General features: G+C 35.7%; 1 protein-coding gene across 1 annotated transcript in view; it reads left to right on the top strand.

Moving 5' to 3' along the window:
- LOC133527077 (serine/arginine repetitive matrix protein 1) overlaps positions 1 to 24730 on the top strand; it is a 235700-nt gene that overhangs the window by 199598 nt on the left and 11372 nt on the right. Inside the window, 1 exon segment of the mRNA XM_061863969.1 lies at positions 7712 to 7804. Within this exon segment, the coding sequence (XP_061719953.1) occupies positions 7712 to 7804 (93 nt within the window).

Consider the following 24730-nt stretch of genomic DNA (forward strand, 5'->3'; position numbering starts at 1 on the left):
TTGATAAATATTGCATGCCTTGCTTGGTAGACCATAAGATACGCTTTCAGACAGAAATATTATCTATCACCATAATTAAACTATTTTCTTGTATTAAAATTATTCATTGATTGATTGAAATGATATTTTTTTATGTATTTATTACAGTGTAGGAGATCATCAGAGCAACAGTCACGCTTGAGACAAAAAATAAGAAATAATGGTATTCTGTTTGTTCACTGAACATATTTTTTACTCGAGACTTTATTGGGGTTCGCTCGAACGGTTTAATATTACTCGTAAAAATTATATCGAGTTTGTCAAACGAAAATCTTTAGCTCGAGCATGAAAGGATTTATGGGCAATATACTGTAGGAAACTGTTCTCATTATGTAGATATTATGTAAGAAATATAGGTAAGATTTAAATGTGATAATGCAACGTCGTAGAAATTATTATGTATTATGGTAAACTCTCTGCTAAACTGTATTTGTTTTGTCTGTCATCCAACAAGAGTACTTTTATTTTGACCGGATAATTATTGATATATACATGAAGATTATTAATGAATAGTTACTAACACCAAATAGCCTGATACACAAAGCTATTTATTACATCTTAGGTTACACGACCAATGCAAATAAGGCACTGAATAGAAATAAATAGTATCGTTACAGTAATTACATAAACCCAACGCATCATCGAAATAAATAGTATTAATTAGTAATTTGTGTACTAACACTTTATGGTATTTGTGCCTGAATTAAATTGTTTCAATTTCAATTTTCAATTTTATAACAATCTGAATACTTAGTGTTGTACTATTTAATAAAGGATTTCTTTTTGATTACTTCAAGGACAAAAAAAAATACTTTTATGCAGATTTTTTAGATGTATAAATTAAGTAATTGACTATGAATCCTGGCTTTTATTAAATTTCGACCCTTAAGATGAAATAATCATTTGTTGATACATAACACTGGGTGTCGATTATAAACCTACGATATAAACGGAGCCTCCGATATATGAGGGGTTCGCAATAGGATAGTTAATTAAATTTAAGCTCGTCTACAATTCCAACTATGTGCGGCAATTGCCTAGAGTTCTGTGGTATAGTGGCACAACCTACCTAATACACGTTACGATGCATACCAGATACTTACGCTGTATCACAGCGCAGTCGTTAGGTAGGTTGCATATTTATAATTATTATTATGCACAGATGTTAAATAGTTTGCGAAAAAACAGGTGTATATATATAAACGACAGAATGATTCTTTTTGTTTTTTAATTTTTATTTACACATAATGAAGTTACTTATTTGCCGGCCGGACTGCATATTTATTTGCTACAGATATCAATGATATTATAACTACAGGTAGGTTAAAGACGTTCCAAAATTGAAGCGCTTACCGTGTACAAATCGGGCTAATTGCTTTAGTCGCGCCTAGGCAAGCGAGAAGTATGCACGTGCACACCGAAATAGAAAGAAAATAAGACATAAGTTTAACAACGAGTATAACAAAGATGTATGGTATGCAAAAAATAATCAGCAAAAACAGATTAATTCGTAGGTAACGAAATAAATATGGAAGTATTTTGTGTGTTCCTTATGTATGAGTATAACTTATCTATAGTTATATAATATCATTGACACACTAAAATATTTTATTTTATTTATTTTATTGTGCCTTATTAACTATATCATGTATATTAACTTATAATAAATTTAATAACAACATAAAACATTTAAACAAATTCATACAATTCGGACATATTTTATGACAAAAAAAAAAACAAGATATGCACAGTTTCTCCGACACAGTACATTAACTCGCAAATAGATGGTCTGATATCCTTGCGATGTTTTGTTACAAACAAAAATTCGAATTAAGCATGCAGTTTGAAGGTCAAAAGCCTGAACCACTCGGCTACTGCAGCGCTATATAGCTTATCGCTATATAAGCAATATCAATTTATTTCACCACGCATTAATCATAATTCAGAGCATACCTTATTTCCTTGTGCTCATAATCTGCTATAGATGCAGTTATATTGTCTTTAATCTAGACTAACGCAGGCTAGGCGGTCACGCCGACAAATCCTCTATAACAACAGAGGAGGAGGCTGTACGGCGGTGTGTACACGCATCCAGATGTACCTTGGATTAGACGTTTGCTGAGCTCAAGCAATTTGTAGATGGTTTAGCTTGATCTTTACGACTGTGTATAGTGTACCGATACATTTGATCACACTATTTTTATTAGGATTCAATAAAATTAAGCAAAATTGTACCTGTTGTAGCAAAAGTGTACCTCTATTTTCTCAATCTGGATATCCAATATTTCAAAGAAGAAATTTTAAACATTAATAGTTATTTGTTTTACAACTTTGCCCAAGTTGTTGTTTAACCGCTCGTACTAATATTGATACCTGAGCAAGCAAAATATTCCAAAATTGAATAAATAAATTATTTTATTGACAATAACAATATAAATAATGGATATATACAGATGATTACTATAACTAGCTTATATCTAAAATAGGCCCTTGAGGCATTGTACCAAGGATGCTGGCGGCATTTCCTCGTTGTATCGCAATACTGATACGTTGTGCGAGGAAGCCGCCAGCTCTTCGGTCACCAGTTAATTGAATTGATTTCGAGAAGTAGAATCTTGGGCATTGCGAGGATTTCGAGGGTTAAACAAACTTTGCCTCCGAATAAAACACAAAAATGTTCACCACACCAACGCGAGGAAACTATTAACTATGAAATATTAAACAAATCAAACCAAATGTAATCCAAATGAACTTAATAAAAAAAAAACATTTAAGAGTCAATTCTACCAGCTAATATAAGGAAAAAAACTGAAAATTTACATCTGATTACTTTGCCCCACATGAAGATATAATGCAACTTTCTCATTCGTTTTTGAACAATCAAGAGGGCCTTTACCAGTTGGTGTGGTGAAAATAGTTAAATATGGTACCAATGGAACTCTGAATATAAGTCTTCTTAATATTGCAAGATTAAAAAACCCCAAAGTGGTTGACATTTCGTTTTAAGAAATCGCATTATTATAGGACAAAACATAGTGCTGGTATTTGTAATACCGGTCTACGGGAGTACCATTTTTAACACGTATTATTTCAAGCCCCAAAGCATTATCGTTCATTTCACACCATTAAATCTTAAAATGCAGGGACAAGACAATAAATCATGCGAACCCCTTGTTCTGAAGGTCGGAGTGTCGCTAACGATCTGCTATGTTATCTTCTGTTAACTTCTTTAGATTCCAACTTAATTGAAAAGACTCAATTTAGAATGGACAAAACTTAAGACTCCATAAATAAAATATCAGTGAGTAACCAGATGCTGTGGCTATGTCGATAAAGTCATATCGATAAACTTTGGGCATTTTTACAATTTTAATTTTACTTGAAAGGATTTAAGTTTAAACTACTTAAAATACCATAACCATTATAACATAACATAACATAACATGATTTAAATCGGTAAGTCCACATCCCTAAAAACATGCTAATAAACCACATACACATTATGCACCCAACACAGCTTGCCCACTACCAAAATGGCTGGAATATTCAATTTTGTACTGAGAAAAGACAACGTTGTGGTCTCGGATACTTACAGCGAGCTGCTTTATGAATGAATTCATTCATAAAATAACTATGCACTTTTGCGGTTGGGTGTACAGTAGGAAAAAAATACGAATAAACGCAGCCATACACCTAATTCATCATTCATTTATTATAATTCGTTTCAGTAGTCTCAATTAAATTTACGTTTTAAAAGTATACGAGTATGTTGAAAGCTTTGAAGCGGTCACTTCTTGCTGTGTGATTCTAGCAATTTTAACATTTAATCTGGAATTAAATTTTCGTTTGGTGTGGCATCTGTTAGTTATCAAATCATTTTCGATAAATAAAAACCTTTATTTTTAAAGCATTTCAATAATTACCTATGTTTCCTATAAGTAGCCGCGATATGCATTAGTTAAAAGAGTACTAATTCTTAAACAGCAGTTCCTTTAAGGCGATAATGTTATCTATCCGCTCCGCTGGTCCGCGCAGTATGATAATCTCATTTGGAGGGGCTTGTGAGGGACTTTGAAAGACTCCCTCTTTGTTTAATGTAGACGGTTGAGATTGGTCTTGGCACCTCGTATTGTTGCGTGAGTGTTACATAGTTAATTGAAAAAAAAGATGAAGGAAGACTTAGAAGGTATTACGCACATAGAACTAGAGCTATTTTGCGCTTTCGAATTTCGATCTTTTTTCAGACATATATCTCGTACAACTTTCGATTTAACTATTACTGCCTTTTTGCTTTAATTTGCAGGGGAATGAAGTAAAAAAATGAAGACGTGTCTCATATTGCTATAAGGTCATGTGAGGTAAAAGTAATATTTTATATTGCTCGGGGCAAGAGGAGCAGTATGTGGATTCCCTACAAGTGTTTAACTTGCCCCAATGTTTGTCTTACCCCATCTAAGATTACATATAATTACCTAAGTTATATTTGTTATAGTAACATATCGGTTAGTTCCTGTAATTCGCTGCGTATTATATCTGACTGACTGCGTATTATTTCATAAATGAATAATAATAAATGTCTACATAAACTTGATCGTGCAGGATCGTGCGACTAACACAAAATAGCCAGACGAGCAATAGCTTAGTAGCTGTCATCTACAGGCCGTCTGCATAACTCAATATCAGAACTATGCACCCTTTCAATATGCTGTATACATGCAGTATAGCTATTTTACAACCATTATCTTATATGAAGCCGTAGCCCAAGCTAAGGGGAAAGCGTTTAGTACACTTAATGGAGCGCAGTGCGCAAACTTAACAACAACTTATTCCATTACTAATGAAAAATGATGTTTTTATTTACTTATTTATAGGATGTATGTAAATACATTATAATTCTACCTTACTATCTTCCGGGAGGATAAATTATCAATAACTCGCTACTAATAAAAAAAATAGAAAAAGTATACGAAAACAGCTTTGAACATTAAACATTTATGGCAGATAATGCATTTTAGAATGTCTTTCTTCCTGGCAGCTTTTTTAGGGGATTGGTCACCAATAAACAAAAACTAAAAGTGTGTTGTTTCTTCAGTCTACATGAGACCATAGATTTCAGCCAGTGAAAGATTATTCAAAGCTATACTTTCAGCAATAACTTTATTGAAAACTTCCCGTGCAAATATTTGCGAACGGCCATAAATAGTAACTTTCAACGCCCAAAGCTTTACAAATGTATCTCGAAGGAAATACTTTAAACTGTTAAACTTGGCCGTTTGACTCATAATTAATGATGGAGACGGTTTAATTTTGGGGGGCAAAACAAAAAGATAATTGCCACCAATTAATTCTAGCTCTTTCTAAATGGGGGCGAATTCTTCAGTTCTTTTAAATAGATTATCGAGTCTGAGACAAATTTTGTGTTTTACTTTAGAATGAAATAGCAAACAATGGATCATTTCGCACATTTCTATGCTTTAACTTATATAGTTATTTATTTCAACATTTAACGGTAACGGCATACAATAATATGTTATGACGACGAATTCTTCAGTTGTGTTGTAATACCTTGTTTCTTCCGATGATGTTTCGTGTTTTTGTATTAGTACCTTTATAATGTTAGGATTGTCACTAGCAATATTGATTGTCAACCATCTACCATCTTCGAATCTACCAAGTCGTTTGAGGAAAACCGCCTCGCTACATTAGACGTAAAACGCCAACTACGCAAGGATAGACCTAAGCCCTCCTATGTGTATACATACAACGCGGCCGGTCAACTATACTGTTGTGAATGTGAAAGGGTGTTTAAGAGCAAGTTTGGCCTGGCCAGCCACATAAGAGCTCATGAGAGGAAAAACCCTTGGTTGCTGAGGTCGCCGTCGTCGAAATCGATGTGGAGGACTATATATATTGATTGTCAGGTCTCAGACAAAATGCGGTCTTAATGCGGGTTTAAGATGGATTGATAATACGTAGGTACTGAATGTAGGTATTTTAAGCTCGGATGGTTTTATAAACCAGAGTTGTCGTCAGTTTATACATTTTGATTGTCTCGATCGACACCTATTAAAAACTGGCCGTTTATTTGCTCATTTGTTCCGGTCGTATTTCATTCATTGAGCGGGTCTCGTTCTTTCAGTTCAATCGGGACTGATTAAGAATGCACGCGGCCCGACGCCGTCAGTCAACCGGACAGTGATGTATTTAAGGTTCGTTGCGGCAAGATTTATTCCCAATCATTTATTTCCAAACATATTTGTTTTGACGCAAAACTATTTTAGGGTATTCGGGCAGGTAACTTTTACCTGAAATTATTTGCGCAAAAGTGGATCTGCGTCTCCTTTGTTTTTCTATACAAACGTCGATTTGACCCATTCAAATATTAATTTATTGCTCTTCCAATAATCCCTTCGTAATCGTGTGTCATACTGGTTTTACTTAACTACGGGACGGCGTGATAATCAAGCCCTGTTATCAAAGTTGCAGTTCAGTGGAAATAAGCGTAGGTAAAAAGACGTACTTACCCTGAATTCGCCTTTAGTACATAACATTCGTAACATTAACGTCTGTCAAATCTAACAAACAGTTGATAATCGGTTGTCCCTGTCCCCCATTTTTGACACTTATGTTTGTTAATAAGAGACAAAATTTAATCTAATAAGAGATTACTAAGTTATATAAATTAAAAAAATATTAGGCGACGTTAGCTAAATTAGGTTATTTAGATTTTATTTTTATCTTAAAACTATTTCTACGGGCCTGTATTCATTGTGAATTTAATGGATATCTGGGGGCCTACCGCGAAAACCGAAATTCTCAAATAGCGGGGATCTTTCTCTTTTACTCTCACTAGGACGTAAAAATGCCCGCGATTGACGAACTTCGATTTTCGCGATCATAGCCCAGCTAGCCTAGCCAACGTGCAAATCGCTTACGCTTCGTAACAATATAAACGCTACTGTCACTGTCGCACTATATATGGAAGAGTGATAGAGAGACACAAAGCGTTTCGTTGTCGAAGCGATAGCGATTGTCACCTTGGCTAGGCCGGCTGTTTCTTGGCAAAATTATTATTTTACTTGCGCGAAGTGGGTCACAAACCCTAACTACACTATAGATAGTTTAGCCAACGCTTATTTTCCATGAAGTGCAACATTAATAACGGGGTTTGGCGATGAGTGTATAGATCGTGTCATTCATTCACATGTGCCTTGACACGTATTGTCATGTTATTAAAGGTTAGATTTGACAAATCTGCGCGTCACCGTGGATGACACGATCTATAAATACTGTAATATGTCTCTTTCAATCGCGCGGTGTTAACGCCAACCCATCCATCACACGCCTGCTGTTATAGAGTTTATGTCAAACTACTTCAACTACCCATAGACCTATGGTTTGGGCCGTTCACTTTTCCACGCAGATACGTTGCTTCTACAATCAAAAATGTTCTAAATACGTAACTTGCAGGTACATATTATGGATACTTATGAGAGTTATATTGTATTGTTTGCCGTACGTAGGTTATTTTTAAGTTAGGTAACGTAACACACCCCAAACCATTTCGTCGATGGTGACTTTTTTACCCGTTTCTAGTCTGCCGCAGTTTTTCAACAGTTCTTATTTTAGTGCATTAAGTATGGTGTGTTTAATAAAGGCTGTATTGTTTCAGGCCGCCCTTTGCGCTGATTACAGCGTGCCAGCCGACTGCATAGCCGGACCCGCTCCCCGCCCGAGCTCCTTCCATGAGATATCTGCACCTAAAGTAAGTAAACAAAACGCTAACAGAAGCACCGAGTTGTGTTCTTGAAGTGGTTAAAGCATCTGTTGGGATTGGGATATTCGCTTTTAAGAGCCTGGCGTAAAGGAGTGACTAACCAAAACGGATAAAGACAAGTGTATGAATTGAATTTATCATTGCTTGCCATTTATTTATAATCCTTGACTTAAAATACGCTTACAAATATCATTTGAATGAACAAAATTAAATCCTCCGCCTCATTCGATAATATTAAATAAAACAACCGATATCTGATGTTGATGACTTGATTTTCTTACACCAGTAGCCGTAGTAGGCAGTAGATATCTGTTCTGTTCTAGGACATAAGTGAATCACTTTGTAGTATTAATGTGTGCGATAATGCCAGCCAGCCAGTGACGATGTTGGTACAGGAAATCAAGCTTTCAAGATTATTTGATTAGATAGCGTTATTTTTAATAGTTAATAAATTTTCGATAAGGTGTAAATACTGACAAAGCAACAATGATAAAGTGGTATAGTAGGCACTATTTTATAGATCGTGTCATTGACGATGCCTTGGCTCACAATGTCATGTTATCAAAGGTTAGATTTGACAAATCTGCGCATCATCGTGGATTAGGTGATTTTACTTTCCGCTTTGTAGTCCATCCTTACGACTTTCGTTAAATACAAGTTAAAATTTTCAAATATCGCTTCAGTAGTTCCTTCTTCTTTTTCATATGAGATCTCCAATATCTCCATGGGTGACCTTGTGTCCATACGTCACTCTATGTGAAGTCATGCGAATTTCTTTTTCTATGGTGCTAGCTTCCAGTGCCGTGCCCTCGTTTACTTTAATTTTTTCCTTCAATAAGCAGTCGTAGACGTAGTCGTTCAGTAATTTAGCCGTATATATAGCTATATGTTCTTAACACGTTCACGGACAGTCCGTCGAGAGACGTAAATGGAGAGCCTCATGATAGGCACCACGTCTGTAGGCGATGAGTTTTACTTTGACAAAACCGCCATCCCGTCCACACGCCGAGTTTTCATAGGATTATAATGAACACAAGTATCTTGTGCCATGTTAGGCACATCAAAATGCTTTCTAGTAGAAACTGAGCTGTCAATATGTGGCACAACTTTTATAAATAATGTAACGTGGCAGTCCGTCTATAGACGGGAAAACATCTTGTAAGGGATTTACCTGTAGGCAATTTCGAGAATGGCGCTGTGCGCAGATAAGACAGCAAATAAATGCAATAAAATAAATTACCATTACTTAATCACTTGATTCACAACACGTCATCCACTTAGTTCATTACGAAGGTAAACAGTGTACTTAAGCGGAGGCTGACTCACAGGACTTAAAAAGGATGGGGGCTTCCATGTTCGTCACGTCACGCGGACGACTGACCGAGTTCGTTGCTCAGATACAATCATACAAGTTGAATGACTCAATGAGTCACTGTTTTCGCGGGGCGTTCTTCAAAAGGTCATCACTGTTTTCTACTGCATCTATACTTATAGGTACCTACTTAGTGGTATGCTATACGATTGTATGTATGAATACGAATTGATGTTTATTGTTAATTTTATATAATTTTGATATCATACGGCTGTTTCTTGCTCATATTTTAACAGGTTGTTTTTAGGGTTCCGTAGCCAAACGGCAAAAAAACGGAATTCTTATGGATTCGTCACGTCTGTCTGTCTGTCCGTCCGTATGTCACAGCCACTTTTTTCCGAAACTATAAAAACTATACTGTTGAAACTTGGTAAGTAGATGTATTCTGTGAACCGCATTAAGATTTTCACACAAAACAGAAAAAAAAAACAATAAATTTTGGGGGTTAGAATAAATACTTAGAACTGAAATTCAATTTTTTTTTCATCAATTCCATACGTGTGGGGTATTTATGGATAGGTCTTCAAAAATGATATTGAGGTTTATAATAAAAAAAAAAATCTAAACTGAATAGTTTGCGTGACAGACACTTCCAAAGTAAAAAGTAAAAAATGTACTGGAGCTATCCCCAAAATCGGGAAAAAATTATAATACTTATACAAAAATTTTTATGTAACGGCCCGATTAGAACTTTAAGATACGTGAAACATTTGCTAAAGATACGATATGGATTTCCATACCGTATCTTTAGGAATTTTTTGACGTATCTTAAAGTTCTAATCAGGCCATAAGTAAATATTTTCTTTGGTACAGCAAATATTTATGGTAAATTTGGGGTTGGCTCCATAGTAAAAGTTGTTCAGTAGGTAGGTATGACGTACACGCTTGCCTCGCAGAGCAAGGGTCGGAAACCGGTTAAATTTCCAAACCGTTATCATGTACTTGGCGCAAAACCATTTAATTTCGATTTCGCTCGAAAAATCGTTATTTTTAAACCAGTTTTTATTAGAACAGTTCTTGTCAAATAAACCGGTTAAGAGCAATAAAAACCGGTTTCTTCCTATGTCGGTGTCTATTTTTACATGGCACACCACCAGGCCGGCTGGCTGTTTCGTCGCTCGTCAAATAATCTGTTTTTTTTGGTTACAATAAAGTTTTTAAAACGTTCGTGTGCTTATAAAAGTTCGCAGGAAAACCGAAATAAACCGGTATTTTATAAACCGGTTCCGATCCTTGTCGCAGAGTAGGTACGGCTATAAGGGATGAAAAACGCCTCTACAAATAATCATACTAATGCGAGCGAGATAGGTTGTGATAAATGAATAACATATCAATAATCTGAATGGCGCTCTTTACTTATTAAAAGTTACCTACCATTTTTCTTCTTGCTGTCAAAAGCATTATTCATACATGTCAAGTCACAATAATATATCTGCCACACCCTGCGTCAAGCTTTAGTAATCCTGCAAAAAAAACTTTAGATCAGTACACAGATTTCTCTAAGTATAGTCGAGGCAGTGGGTGTTGCGCCCGCGGGCAAAGTTCAAATACCTTAGTTGAATTGAAAGTATATTACTTACAACAAGCGATTTAAATAACTTACAAAGTGAAAAGTGCGACAATTACATATATTTTGTTATAATTTTAATCAATTTATTATCTCTGAATAAAATAAATAATGTGCTATTGGCGATCAGATTACATTTTAGTAGATATGATATATGTCGTCTTATTGAAGTTTAGATTTATCCGCAACAGCTTGCGCGGACTTTATAAGGGAACCTTGGCAGCCCAGTAGAAATTTTGCGGACGCTTTTATAAATTCACCTCATCATCATCATATATTTAAGAGTTACTCTTGTCGGTGGAGCGATTTCCATGTGTGTCAGTCCTCTGCCTTCGTCTTGACAGCCTGATACGACACGACGTTGAGTTTTTCCTTTACTTCATATATGTAGGTTCTCCTTGGTATCCCCCTCAGTCTTCTAAACATAATATATATAAATACCTAAACATTCTCTATTAAACACTTTGAATAGCGCATTCATCGAAGAATAATAAAAATATTTGCATCTACTTGAGCTATATCATAGCATTGATTAATATAAGTCATCGTGTTAATCATCGGCTTAGAACAATTGATTGAGGTAGGCAAGCGTTCGATCCCTCAATGAGTCAGGGTGAATAAAAATGAATCAACAATTAACTACCGCCCCATATTGGTTAATGTGCACTCGTCATTCTGTGTTAGAATATACACATCAGAGCAAAAAAAAGACTAAAGCGCTAAAATGTCTTATAACTGGCTACTTGTCCCCCAAGTTTCGACTGGATTTCTCGATAACTTGTAATATAAACCCAGACATTATTTCGTGCAGAAATGTACGAATAGACCTACCTAACCAAGTATTATTTGGTCACCTGCAATAATTTACGGGGTGAATATATAGGTCATAGTGAGCAACTTTTACTATGAGACCAACCCCGAAATCGCGAGAAAGAATATTGTTTGTTTCATACATTTTGGCTGTCTGACCTTGACATTTTGTATGGGAGTTTTTTTCGCGATTTTAAGGTTGGTCCCCTAGTAAAAGTTGCTCAGTATGACCTATATATCCACCCCGTAAATTATTGCAGATGACTCAATAAACACCTTGTACTATGTAATTTAAAGAGTAATTGAAAACCAGTTAAGCACAGTATTTTGTTTTTTCGAAAATTTATATTGAGTGTAGATAGCTTCAATGAAATCAACGATGTAAAAATAAAATGGCAACTTTACACACAATCAAAATCGAGAGACCTAATTGTTTTGTCCGAGAGTGTAACTTATCTATTGGGGGTGTGTCATTGCTTACCTTATGCGTAGGCTCAAAGGCTGTAATGAGTAGTAATGACAACTCAGTGCGTAGTTAAATATTACTATTGACTAAGCGTTTGAAGTGTCATAACAATTAAGAAAACAAGTCATTGTTTCTGGTAGACTAGATGTCTGTATACTTACGTAGCTAATAACGGAACGTAGTATGTGTCTACTTTATTAGATTCTTTGGATATTCATTCAGTTCTTAATAGTTGCAATCGCATTAAATAGGTTAAATCTAATTCTTTGAAAGTTTAGGCCATCGGTAGTCACTATATAGACTGCCATAATGAACAAACGACAGAACACGCTTTACCTAGACTATATAATTTTTCAGTCGTTATAAAATTTCGGGAGGTTTTACGAAAGTCCACTGTCCATGTGGTAAAGGGCCGATTTATTTTATATTTTATTACATATTGACATACTCGTTATTGACAGTAGATTTAGATAGACACATTATTATTATTATTATAAACTTATTTTGCACATAAAAAAGTACAACAGACGGACTTAATGCCACTAGGCATTCTCTACCAGTCAACCATAAGGCAAAACAGAAAAGCGTCAAGGTGTGCGCAGTGAGAAATAAAAAAAGAACTTTGAGCGAAGTACAATTTCTACATATGCTCTAGTATGTTTAATTATACCTTATGACTATGAGTACACTAAATATATACATATATATGAATAAACAGGGATAAATACATATACATACAATTGCACGTGCGTTAGGGGTTACTTACCGACTAATACCTACTACGCCTGCCTTAGCAGGTGTTTATAAAGCAAATGTTTGAAAGTTAACTGATCAATATATAATTATATATGTCAATTAGTCATTTCATTGTAAATTCATATTTTTTGTCTTCAGTTTTTATACGTATAGATGCTTTAAAGTCCTATAAAGTAGAATATGTATCTACTCTAAATTACCTTTAATAATTTATCATGTCAGGATTCAAAGTTTGGTGCTTTAATTCGTCTCAGACCTAAGTATTTATAACTAGAATGTTACTTTTTCTAGGTCGGAAAAACGTTAATATGGATATAGCCCATCCTTAATGTGTAAATATAGATTCATGACCGAGTAATGCCCATACATGAACCGTGTGTCACGCAAGCACGGTACGAGAAAGTAACAGTGACATCACCATGGATGAGGTGGGCTTTAATTTTTGGGGTCGCTTGTCGAGTACTAGCAGTGCCCGCAGCTCTGCTTGCGTGGTATTAGGTCTGTGTTATTTCCCCTCCCTTCATCTTGAGGGTGGATTTCTTAATAAAAAGCACCAGTATATCTGCTTAAGAGAGAAGTATAATACCACATACTCGTCCATAAAAAAAGAGAATATGTTTTTCCATTTCTAAATATTTTAACGCCATGATTTTGTAGTATGTTATTGATACAATGAAAAACTAAGTTTTATAGGTATTCCTTCTTTCAAAATTTGCATTACATAAAATATTTTTTTTAAAATCGACCTATAAACTTACAGTATATTATGCTGAAGCGATCGACATCAAAATGAAAGTGATTTGTTAAGATTTATTTGGTGGAAACCGTTTTCCCCTGAAATGGAAATTTCATAAAAAAATACCGTTATTTTGTTAGGATCGCAAAGCTATTCTTCCATCTTAAGCTTCCTGTATGCCAATGTATCATAATATGTTCAGTAGTTTAGCCTTGAAAACGCAACAAACAGATCGAGTCACTTTTACATTTATACATAATATTAATTTGAATAAACGACCATAAATTTAATACGTCGCCTCATGCACAAATAGTATTAAATAAATTAACGATGGCCGTGTTGTTTTAACACTGTCGTGTTGTTTTAGCAAAGCATTGATAACTATTTAATTAACGGCATGTATTCTAAATTTTATTCCAAACTGTGTGACTCATCAGTATGATAAGTCGTAAACTGACATATAGATCGTGTCATTCACGACGACGCGTGGCTTGACTCGAAATGTCATTTTATTAAAGGTTAGATTTAACAAATCTACGCGTGATCGTGGATGAAACGAACTGTAATTAGACGTACCTACTCGTATGGCGACCATCAGGCCAATTCGAACGTGCACCTGACATCAAACCGATATGAGTTAGCTGTCATTTGCGCGTTCATTTCGCTCAGTCTTGTCCGCCCAAGTATTAGTGCGAGCGAGACGCCTGCGCGAGTGGCAGCTGACTGATATGATTCCAATATCGTTCTAATATCGGTTGAATGACAGGTGCACGTTTGTATTTATAAATATTTATATATATCGTTGTCTAAGTACCCTCAACACAAGCCTTATTGAGCTTACTGTGGGACTTAGTCAATTTGTGTAAGTAAATAATAATAATGTCCTGTATTACCCTCCATGTCACGTCAGGACGTCCGTCGCCTGTGGCAGTTCACAGGCAAGTTGCATAGATCCCGCGACCGTTCTTCTCTTATCACCTTCTTATTCGTTATCTTCTCAGGGTACGTAGCTAACGTGCCAATCGTTTACGCTGCGTAGCGAATGAAATGCAACTGTCACTGTCGTACGAATATGGAAGAGCGATAGAGAGAGATGACTACGCTACGCTACGGAGCGTTAATGATAGGCACGTTGGCTAAGCACCCAGTTCAACTTATTCGCTGGTATTTGCCAAATATTTCAAACGCTCAAATAGGCGTGTAAAATATGCGTCGCAGTGCGAACGATTTCAATGCTAGGGTGTCGGAATTGTTCGGGCCCAACGACTCTGAATCGGGAGGGTTCGGCCTTTATGGTGTAGTAATTGTTTGGCGTAAGTTAGCAGCGGATAGTTCACGGTATATCTAATGATGGCTTACTTGTATTTTTACTTTACTTTCTTTTTTATCGAAATATGTATAGATTCATTTTTACATGGTAGGTATTCATTAAGAAGTTAAGATTACATCCGCCAAATTTGTTAATAATGTCGTCCTGTATCGACGCAATTCCAAGTAAAACCTCAAGTTATTAGTGATTAATCTACAACACGGATATTTTTTTGAAGTAGGTACGAACATATGTAAAACTACGACTTGAATAATAGCGAACCACGTAGCTTAGGTAGTTAAAATTTATTCTGATGACGCACAACGTTTAAGTTTGTTTCTCACGCTTGCAACCCTGCTTCGTCCAATGTGTTTGTTATCCAAAATACCGGTAGTCACTTTTTTGCTTCCGCACTAAACTCCAACCGACCCTTGGACTTTATTCCTATTACTGAGTGCAAGTCGAACGCTTTGACTAACCAAAACCTCTAGTGTAAATTTATTCGATAGCAAGACGCGACGCACGCATTTGCGTTAAGTCTCATTTTGTATGGGATTTAGAGACAGCGCGACAAGCGGGACGTTTTGGAAACTCAAAACTCTTCCCCGCCCCCAAAAACATGTTACGTAATAAATGAATGGCCCCGATAGGTATACATATACACATGAGGTACAAAATATGTACATACGTGATAAACAAATTAATTATATAACTCCCCCTAGATAAGTAAGAACCTAAAGGAAAAATTTATACACGTTTATTGGTTTGTTTTAATGTTTATTTTTCAATAAAATATTTTTTGAACGTTTATTTGTACTTTTGCAAAGGTACTCTATATTTAATAGCATGGAGTGTGGAAGTCTTATTTCAAACGGCAAAATTTCATCTTTGTGATTTTACGTAAGAACTATAAAAACCCCCAACTACCCTTTACTTTACTTTAACTTTAATGTAGTTATCTCATACTAGCTTTGCTTGTAAAGACTCTGTAACAAACAGTAAGATTCGGACAAAGTACTTTCACTGTTTTTTCGGATAGTTCGCCTTTGCTACGGGCTGGCTTCAATCCGAATAACACCCCTGACGTGCGCAAAACGTCAAATACAGAACACCTGCCGCGGGTACAAAGTGACTCATTATTTTCACGTGAGCGTCACAGCCCATATGTGACCCAGTGGAGCTGATAGGGAACACCTATGATGAGTCACCGATAAGACAATTACCATAGTGATAATGTGGAACTAAGCCTAAGTATATGTAGTATAGATCGTGTCATTCACGAAGACGCCTGTCTTGACTCGAAATGTCATGTTATGAAAGGTTAGATTTGACGAATCTGTGCGTCATCGTGGATGACACGAACTATATGAGTACATACATGTTATAAATTCGTAACACTTTTATTACTACAGACAGAAGATCAAACGAGAGGCAGAATTATAACATGGCCAAGTGTTTTAATATAATTCTTAAATCTTTATTTGTAAGAATAAAGTAAAATTTGGTCTTAAAATAATAAAAAGGAATCCTTGTATTCAGCATGTTAGCAAGCGTACAAATACTTACATTAAAGTAATTAAAAAATCTAAAAATAAAATAAAAATACAAATGTCAAAAAATATCTACAATGTCGAAATTTTTCAATTATTACAGCTAAGTATATCACAATGTCATCGGTTCCTTATAATCGAAGTAATCCTTAACGCTATAAAAACATTTATCCAGCAACCATTTTGTTAACTTTCGTTTAAATGTTTCCCCGACAGTATTCGTAATTCATTTGGGAAATTAGTATACATTATTATAAGTATAATAAATATTTCTTTTATACATATCTTATTCATAAATATCCAACGAAGACCAGTAGTTGAATTTGCCTTAATCATGTGCATACAGCCTGATTACATACTAATTGCGTTAGTCATCGCGGAGGAAACCATAAATGTAAACAAGTCATTTGGTAGTCGTAAACACCTGATTAGCGTCTCCGTAATTAAAAGAGTAATGCACCGCGCTTATCGAGACCACAGAACAAATCTCATTAGCAGCATTCTGACTCAGTATACTAAGTACATCTAATATACGGTCAGGGCAATTCTAGACTTTTCTATCCACATGCTTGCCGTCCTATTGGATACCTACACGTCTTAGATGGTTATCATAATATATTTACTAACGCCGCATTTGGTTGCGGCTCTAATGTGAAGTCCGTCTTATGAATATCTCCAGTATTAGCTTCATGCATAATTTTTTGAAAGATGGTAATCAATTCTACTTCCCGTGAGATTAAAATGTTTGTAATAAACCTGATATCTATTGTACCTCAGAAAATTGCAAAAGTAAATGTGTTTAGTTAACACCTAAGTTATTCTTTATTTACACATTAAATAAATAATTATAGCTATAAATATTTGTCTAACATTTTTTTTCCTAGTTATAACACAAGGAATCTGTTAAGTATTTAATAATACCGAAGTAGCAAATCCCTAATGTCTTGTTAAGGATTTACGAGGTTTGCGACTTTAGACGACGATAATTGTTACCTATATAGGTTTCTTGATATCGAGTCGAAAACTCGAAAAACATAGCATTAGGTAATGTATTACAACTATACTTATAAATAATAAATGAATGGTGAAAATTTGTCATTAGAACAAAATTAGGTAGAACTGTATGGCCTCTCTCCGCGATTTAATACCTATCTATGTTTGTTGTAGTTGTAGATTTAAGTATGTAACGCAATTTGAGGTAGATTAGACTATAAGATGCATTGCATTCAAAGAAATATCTCTTCGTAGATATTTACGTCATACTGACTCCAGTATGAAACTACCCTTTTGCCCCCTCCAAGTACTTCTTACTTAAAGAAACTTTGCTTCCAAGAAGTTTGAAGTTGCATGTGCGGAGAAGTTGACTTCGATATTTTCTTATAGTTAAAGTACTGGCATGTATACTTTTGCGGGTTAACTTTAATATAAACCCTCAGCTGACTCACATTCACGAATTTCGTAAAGTGAAATATTTGCCGTACATTAATTTCCTTTTAATTTGTTCATTGCGTAAGGGATATTTTCGCATGATTCATTTTGTCGGACGCTATGATATCATCACTAAGTGCATTATCCTTGAAAGAAGGTACTTAAGTGTTAAGTGTCATTAGCATGTCTGGAATATGAATCTAGAATATTATAATTTAAGTTAGAGTACTAGTAAGGTTATACATGGTAGTGTTACCTCACCTCGGGTGTCAACAGGACTCTGTGCTTAGCTGCTTAGTAACAGAGTCCCTATATTATTACTCCATCTATTCTTCTGGCCGTGATGATCACACACGAGAATCACACATTTCTACACTCTTTTATGAGTGAGGTGCATCTCGACAATGATTTGTGTCATATAGATAAATTAAATTAACAAGGGCCCAATAGACTATGAAAATCGAGAAAATAAACCTGAAAAGGAATTTGTAATGGAGTTCTAATCGTTAATCGCATTTGAAACAATTAAGAAGTACCTAGCCTTCAAATTTATAGTTTTTCATTCTTTTTGTATTGCACACTGTAATTTGGACAGACGTGAAAATATTTTTCCTCAGTCTCCTGTTGACTATGAACGCTGTAAAGGATTTTGAAACGTCGGGATGTATTTTAAATTCATTAAATGCATTATAATCCACTTAAATTGTTTTAATTGATGAGTATTATGCTGTTTAATCAAAAATACGGTAGGAGGTAGCGCGGCGGCCTAGGGGATTTACAAAAGACTGGCCAAAATATAAGTAAATCTAGGAATAGTCCTGTGAGACATATTCAACCACTATCAAACAAATTAAAATATGTGTGTTTGACTCTGGCAATTAGATTCAGACGTCAATAATATTATGCTGCATAACTTAAATCTCGCCATATTACGTATACACAAGGCCCATAAAAGGTCGACCATATGCAAATGTAAATGCCAGAGCTCGACGAAACAATCTAAGCAAAGGAATTATTTTAGTTAATTTCTCAATTCAGCAACGATTGCTCTTTTTCTAAGAGGAGAACTTTAAACGGACCGTGCGAAAAGAGCATTAGTCGGTGAAAAAGTCACAGTTCGCTAGTTACCGTTTCGCGTCACAGATAACTGAGTGCCGACACTGGTTTCGAAACAAGCTTGAAACTATTTCTAATCTAGTTCGTATCTATTTTAATTAGACAGAGTCGAAGTGCGCCTTCACTACAGATAAGACGATTACTCAGCACTGTCATTTACCTACAGTAGTTCATTAGTTAGATATTTTAGCGTTTCTATCGCGCAAACGACCTCAAAACGGCATTCGATCTACTGAGGCCGTGCCGTAACACAGCTAACACAAGTTTTAACTCAAACGCGAAAGTTAACGTTTCTCTACCCAACCAACTCTGAATAAGGACCTTAGTTCTTGTAGCTATTGGCTTAAAGTCTATTATGGCGTGGTTTATCGTTGTACACGTGCGGAACGGAGGTATTAATGGAGTCGATTTCCTATAACGTAGCATTCCAGCGCTTGGCATTTGTAAGCGGTTCACGCCTAGTCGGGGGTTAGTGAAGCGCTTAAAGCGCGCCCGCGGCGACCGACCGCGATGACTCAAGCCTCGGTAAACAGTATGCGGGGCGATGAGTCACCGTTTTACACATTCGCGTATAGTGTTTGAACAGTGTTGTCAGTCTCCAGTTGGACTCGTGAAGCAAAGAACCGTTCTAGGTGTTATAACGCAGGTTTTACTGCCTAACACCTAGGGTTGCACATCATTTTACATTAAAAACTGCTGTGTGACAGACATTTTGGTGTACGTAGACTAAGAACAAGTTTTTGTGAAAGTGTAGTTCTAGATTGTGTGTGTGCGTGTCACAAGTGAAACGGTCGATAAAGTTAGCGATCGTTTCGTGCCATTTGTGAATTCCTTGCATAGTTTGTTACAATATAGTCAAGACTGGATTTTATGACTTTGTAACAATGCCTTCTAACAAAAAGTTGATATCGAAGATGCGACAGATCGCGCAGTGGATCCTAGTGGTGCATGTGGTGAGTTATTTGTGGCCTCTGATTTAGGTTAATGGCTTCCCTGTTTAGAATCAGCTACATAATATTACCTACTAAACTTCAAGTATGCATTGTGATAAAAATATACCCCAACATACTCTCTCTAGTCTTATTATTCTTTTAATTGTATCCTCCTGGTTACTAAATTATTCAATTATAAACTACATGTATATGTATATCTATATACCTGACATGAGAATGACTAGCTTATGATCAATAACATCAATTTAAAGTATAAGCTCGATAAGCGTTTTTTGACATACAAAACAATAAGGGAACTAAGGCAATAAAAGATAAGGTCGTGGCTGATATTGATTTGGAGTCAGTCCCTGGGGCTGCCTTAACTCAGTTAAGAGTTCAGAGAGCAAAGTTTGCTGCCCGATACGACAGTAATCTTTTGTCCTATTTCCAAAGTACTTAGTAAACTTTGAGAGAAACTGCGAAGAGATACTAGAATTCATTGATAACAATTCAATGAATGTTACGTAATTTTATAACATCTTAATCATTAACCGTACCTACGTCATAACAAATTACAATCAAAATGCCAATCTAATGACTTCACAAATTCTAAGAAGGAATATAATTTCTAAGGTAGGTAGGTAGGTTTCACGTGTCATCAGTGTCTATGTAATTTGTTGTAAAAAGAAGACGTGACATAACAAAGTTCTAAGCAAATTCAAAGGAAGCGAGGGCCCTTGTCATAAACAAAGATTTATCTGTGCTCCATCCGGCCCTCTGGTATAAGTTAGCATTGAATGATACATTCAAACTTCTCTCCTTTCAAAGTGTGCGGGCACTGACAGACGAACAACGGATAAGAAAAGGAACTAATTTGATCCCTGCCTTTCATAAACATGACAATGAACCTATGTTGTTATGAGGTGACTAGTCATTGTTGTTTTTTGTCGTCTACCCAAATCGTGTTCTATTTTCGTAAGATGCGGCTAAAGATTTAAATGCTAAATTTAATACGTTCAACGACCTTTTAAGGAAGTGTGTAAATTTCTTCCGTAATTGCATGCTTCCTCGTTGAAACATTCACAAGGGCCTCCTCAAGGAAGCCCTCGGCCCTTCGGCTCGGACTGGCAACTTAGTAATTAAGCTTATTTCCTCCTCTTGTTTTGTCATTTGCAACAATTGTTTGTCTAGCCTAGTCAAGTGAGCAGGAAATGCGGGGTAATGGTCTACGAGGGTCTCATTTATAACATTTTAGAAGGTATGATTTTAATTATCCTCTATCTATACTAAAATACCTATTTGAATGGGGGTATAATTCGATACACGGCGGGAAGAATACCTTTACAATTCAAGAAATTTCAACTTAAAATAGAATTTCATAAGGTTTAAATTCCTTCAATTTTATCTCATGAGTTATCAACTTCTTCCCGTCGTGTACGGAATTGTAATTTTTGCTTAAAATATCTAAGTAGAACTTATTCCCTGTTTATGATGATGCGATGCGTTCAGCGTGTCACTGTCATCTCGAGTCGCGACACGGAAGGCTTGTACCACAACTCATGTATAGGTCTACACAACAAGTATAATAATATTAATTATTATAGTTAGTCCTTCGAAAATATGCTTTACATTATTTTATCGTGAAAATAATGTCGAGACAGTTGGCAAGGATTTACACCAAGGCCGGAATAATGAAACACGTACGCGCAGCCTACGAAAGTGAAAATAATAAAAAGCTGTACCTGTTTGCGGTCTGTAGTTTGCGGAACGTGATCTGACGGGGTGGGAGTGGCCAGACTGATAGCAGTTGTCTAGCAACCCCCATTTTCATCTAATTCTAGCAATCTGTATAGTGTCTGATACTGTATGTAGGTCTTTATGCGTCATGTCAATCTTTCTGTGGATAACTAGATTTAATCCATTTCATTACGATTATCAATAATACATCTTACGTCATACACTTCTCGGGGCTTCGAACACACAACCTCTGAACATTATGGTCTTATGCTTATGTCATACCTTATCCGCAAGAGCACTTATGTCTTTAAATAAAGACAAATGTCAATTTAAGTTTCTTAGGAATCTTCCACGTCTAAAACACCTATGCCTATCGATCATAAATCTTATAGCACATGAAGTGCGAAACTCACATAAGATTACAATCTTTTTTGTCGTCGTTGTTATTGTAAACAGTGGAGGAGGTGAATCGAGTGAGTCACAGTACATACTCGTACAAATTCACAAAACATCTGCTAAAAGCCCCGCTAATTAAGAGGACGACAGAGTCTCCTGTCTGTCTGTATAAAGTGATCGAGTTATTTGTATTTATATTCATTTAAACTTCAGTTTCTAAAAATAATTTTAATATGTAGGTACCTAATATTTTTTACATGTAAGCATATTTGTAGACTCATAAAATTGTCTCGACCCTACCGCACACTGAATAATTGGTTACCTAATGAAATTAGATTTCTGGAACATATATTAATGATAGGCTTTTGCCTAGAAATGATCAATACGTCCTTGAAGATATGCCTATAGTTTCAAACAAAAAATATATAACATCAAAATAAAATGACTCAACTAGGTCACGTGCTAAAATACCGACGCAATTGTTAGGAATAGTTTTGCCGTTAAATCAACGACCTATGAAATGCGCCGTATATTAGTATATACTCCGTTTGCTCTCCCATATATTCTCTCACGCGATCGTTTAATACTAAAATAGTTTTTACATAAGTTAGAATACGGTTGCTTTTGTTCGCGTAATGGTTTTCAAATACGAGATTTAGAAAGTAAACAATGATTATTGGAGTCACGCGACGCCGAAGCTATTTTAGCCGGTATCCCTGGAGGCGTGTCTCCGGTATTAATACCGTCTGACTCATCGCCGGCGTCTGAAGCTTGTCCCATATCCTTCATGCTCTTCGGATTACTCATGCGGGCGAACCCGGAATTGTTTATATGGACTTCCTTGGATCTTAATGTCCATTTACATGAGTAAATATTATTTCTTTGTTTTTCATTCTCGGTACATATGAACTTGTTGCTCTTGTTATCAACATTGAATCATCGATAAACGTTATCATGCTAATTGATAATAACTAACTTTTTGCTAACTACGATACAGCAATCAAAGTTTCGGTACAGGTGTATTTAAGTCGGTATTGTTGCCGAACCTTTGAGATAATGTTTGGAAATCACACTACCATTGTTGTGCGTTAAGTCGACGCTAGGAGTGAGATAACACGTTATCTCTTAAAATATTTTAAATGACACCGAATGAAAAGGGCCTTAAAAGGTTGCTGAGTCATACGACGTGGTTAGAATTCAACAGGATCTGCGCGGTTCTTGATACTTTGTACTCTTTCCGTGAAGTCAATCAGCTAGCTATAAATCTTCATTGGTTTACAGTTTGATAGAGAAACTATAACATTTAATTAGGTATCGATCGCAGTTTCCTCATTCAGTTTTGTGAAACAAAAAGAGCGTATGTTGATAGGTTTTATGTGACATATTCGTCCCAGTTACTAAGACAGAAGCTTCAGTCCGCCACAAGGCCGGTATCATTGCTGTTTTTGCGCCGTTCCGTCTGTCCTCACTCGTCGAATTTAATTAAAATAAAAGGGAAGTAGTCTGAAACAAATATATCACAGAGAACGAGGTGTAAGAATGTCTCAACATTTTTCAATTGACCAGGGTGTGGGTAGGTACATTTATTTAGCGAAATTCAATAATTTTACCGGAACAGTTCGTTATTGCACTAGATATGAATGTTCATCAATACATTTCTAAATTAATAAAACATATCACATTAAAATTAAATATTTAGAAATAAAATAACATTTAAACTACAACCTATAAAACTAACTCTAAAATAACCCGTCCTGGATCGCACCTGGCTCAACACTCTACACTACTTAGATTGAACAAGCAAAGTGTAAACTTTAAAGATATAATAAATATCATTATTAGAAAGAGAAGCAAAAAGAAATTACCAGTTATACACACATTTTCCATCATACTTATAATAAAACATACCTACATTAATATATTGACAACAGTACGTAATCCCATCAACAAGTAGTTAACGATGACTTTAATCTCATATCAGATGATTTTACAGCTCTCATCAAATTAAATCAGAAGTTGGTTATTCTATGGATAAATTGACAATGATAAAATAAAGTATCTCTGTCGACCGACGACCTGCTTACGTCTACATCAAAATCAATCTAGTTCTATTAATTACCAATCGAGAAATCGTGTTTGCTTGTATATGTACAATCTAGTGGAATAGTACCTACGCAGGAAGTGAGTTGTTGTCTACTATTCCCCCTTTATGTGATACAATTGATGAATGGACAGACGGGAGCATGCGAGCTTCAGCTGAATTCAATTTGATCCCTTTCAAAGTAAACCCTTACGGCCGAATAACGGCATTGATTTGAATCGGTAAATAAAATGTTCGTCTATTTGGACCAGAGTACATAATTTGCATGGAGTTAGGTAGTCTATCTTATACGGAGGAGCGAGTTGCGTGCTTAACCGATTTCTTGGATTAACTACGCTTAGTTGGAGACAAGCAGATTTTGAGCTTTGAAAGTGAAGTTCGTATTTGGAGACAAACATTATGGTCCTTCTTCTTCTTCCAGTGCTTCTCCTACCTGAAGTCGGCTATCATAAGGGTTAATACGGATTTTAGACACAGCCGCACGGAATTATGAGAATAATGATACAATATCAATGAATTGACTACTATACTGCAGACCGTCCATGTTCATCGCCTGGAGAACTTTTTAGAATAAATGAATGATCATTCCGCAATTTTAAGAGATCGTTTAATTAAGTAGCGGTGCAAAATATGTAAAT

Source organism: Cydia pomonella, chromosome 17, assembly GCF_033807575.1.
Source record: "Cydia pomonella isolate Wapato2018A chromosome 17, ilCydPomo1, whole genome shotgun sequence".
Classification (NCBI taxonomy): Eukaryota; Metazoa; Arthropoda; class Insecta; order Lepidoptera; family Tortricidae; genus Cydia; species Cydia pomonella.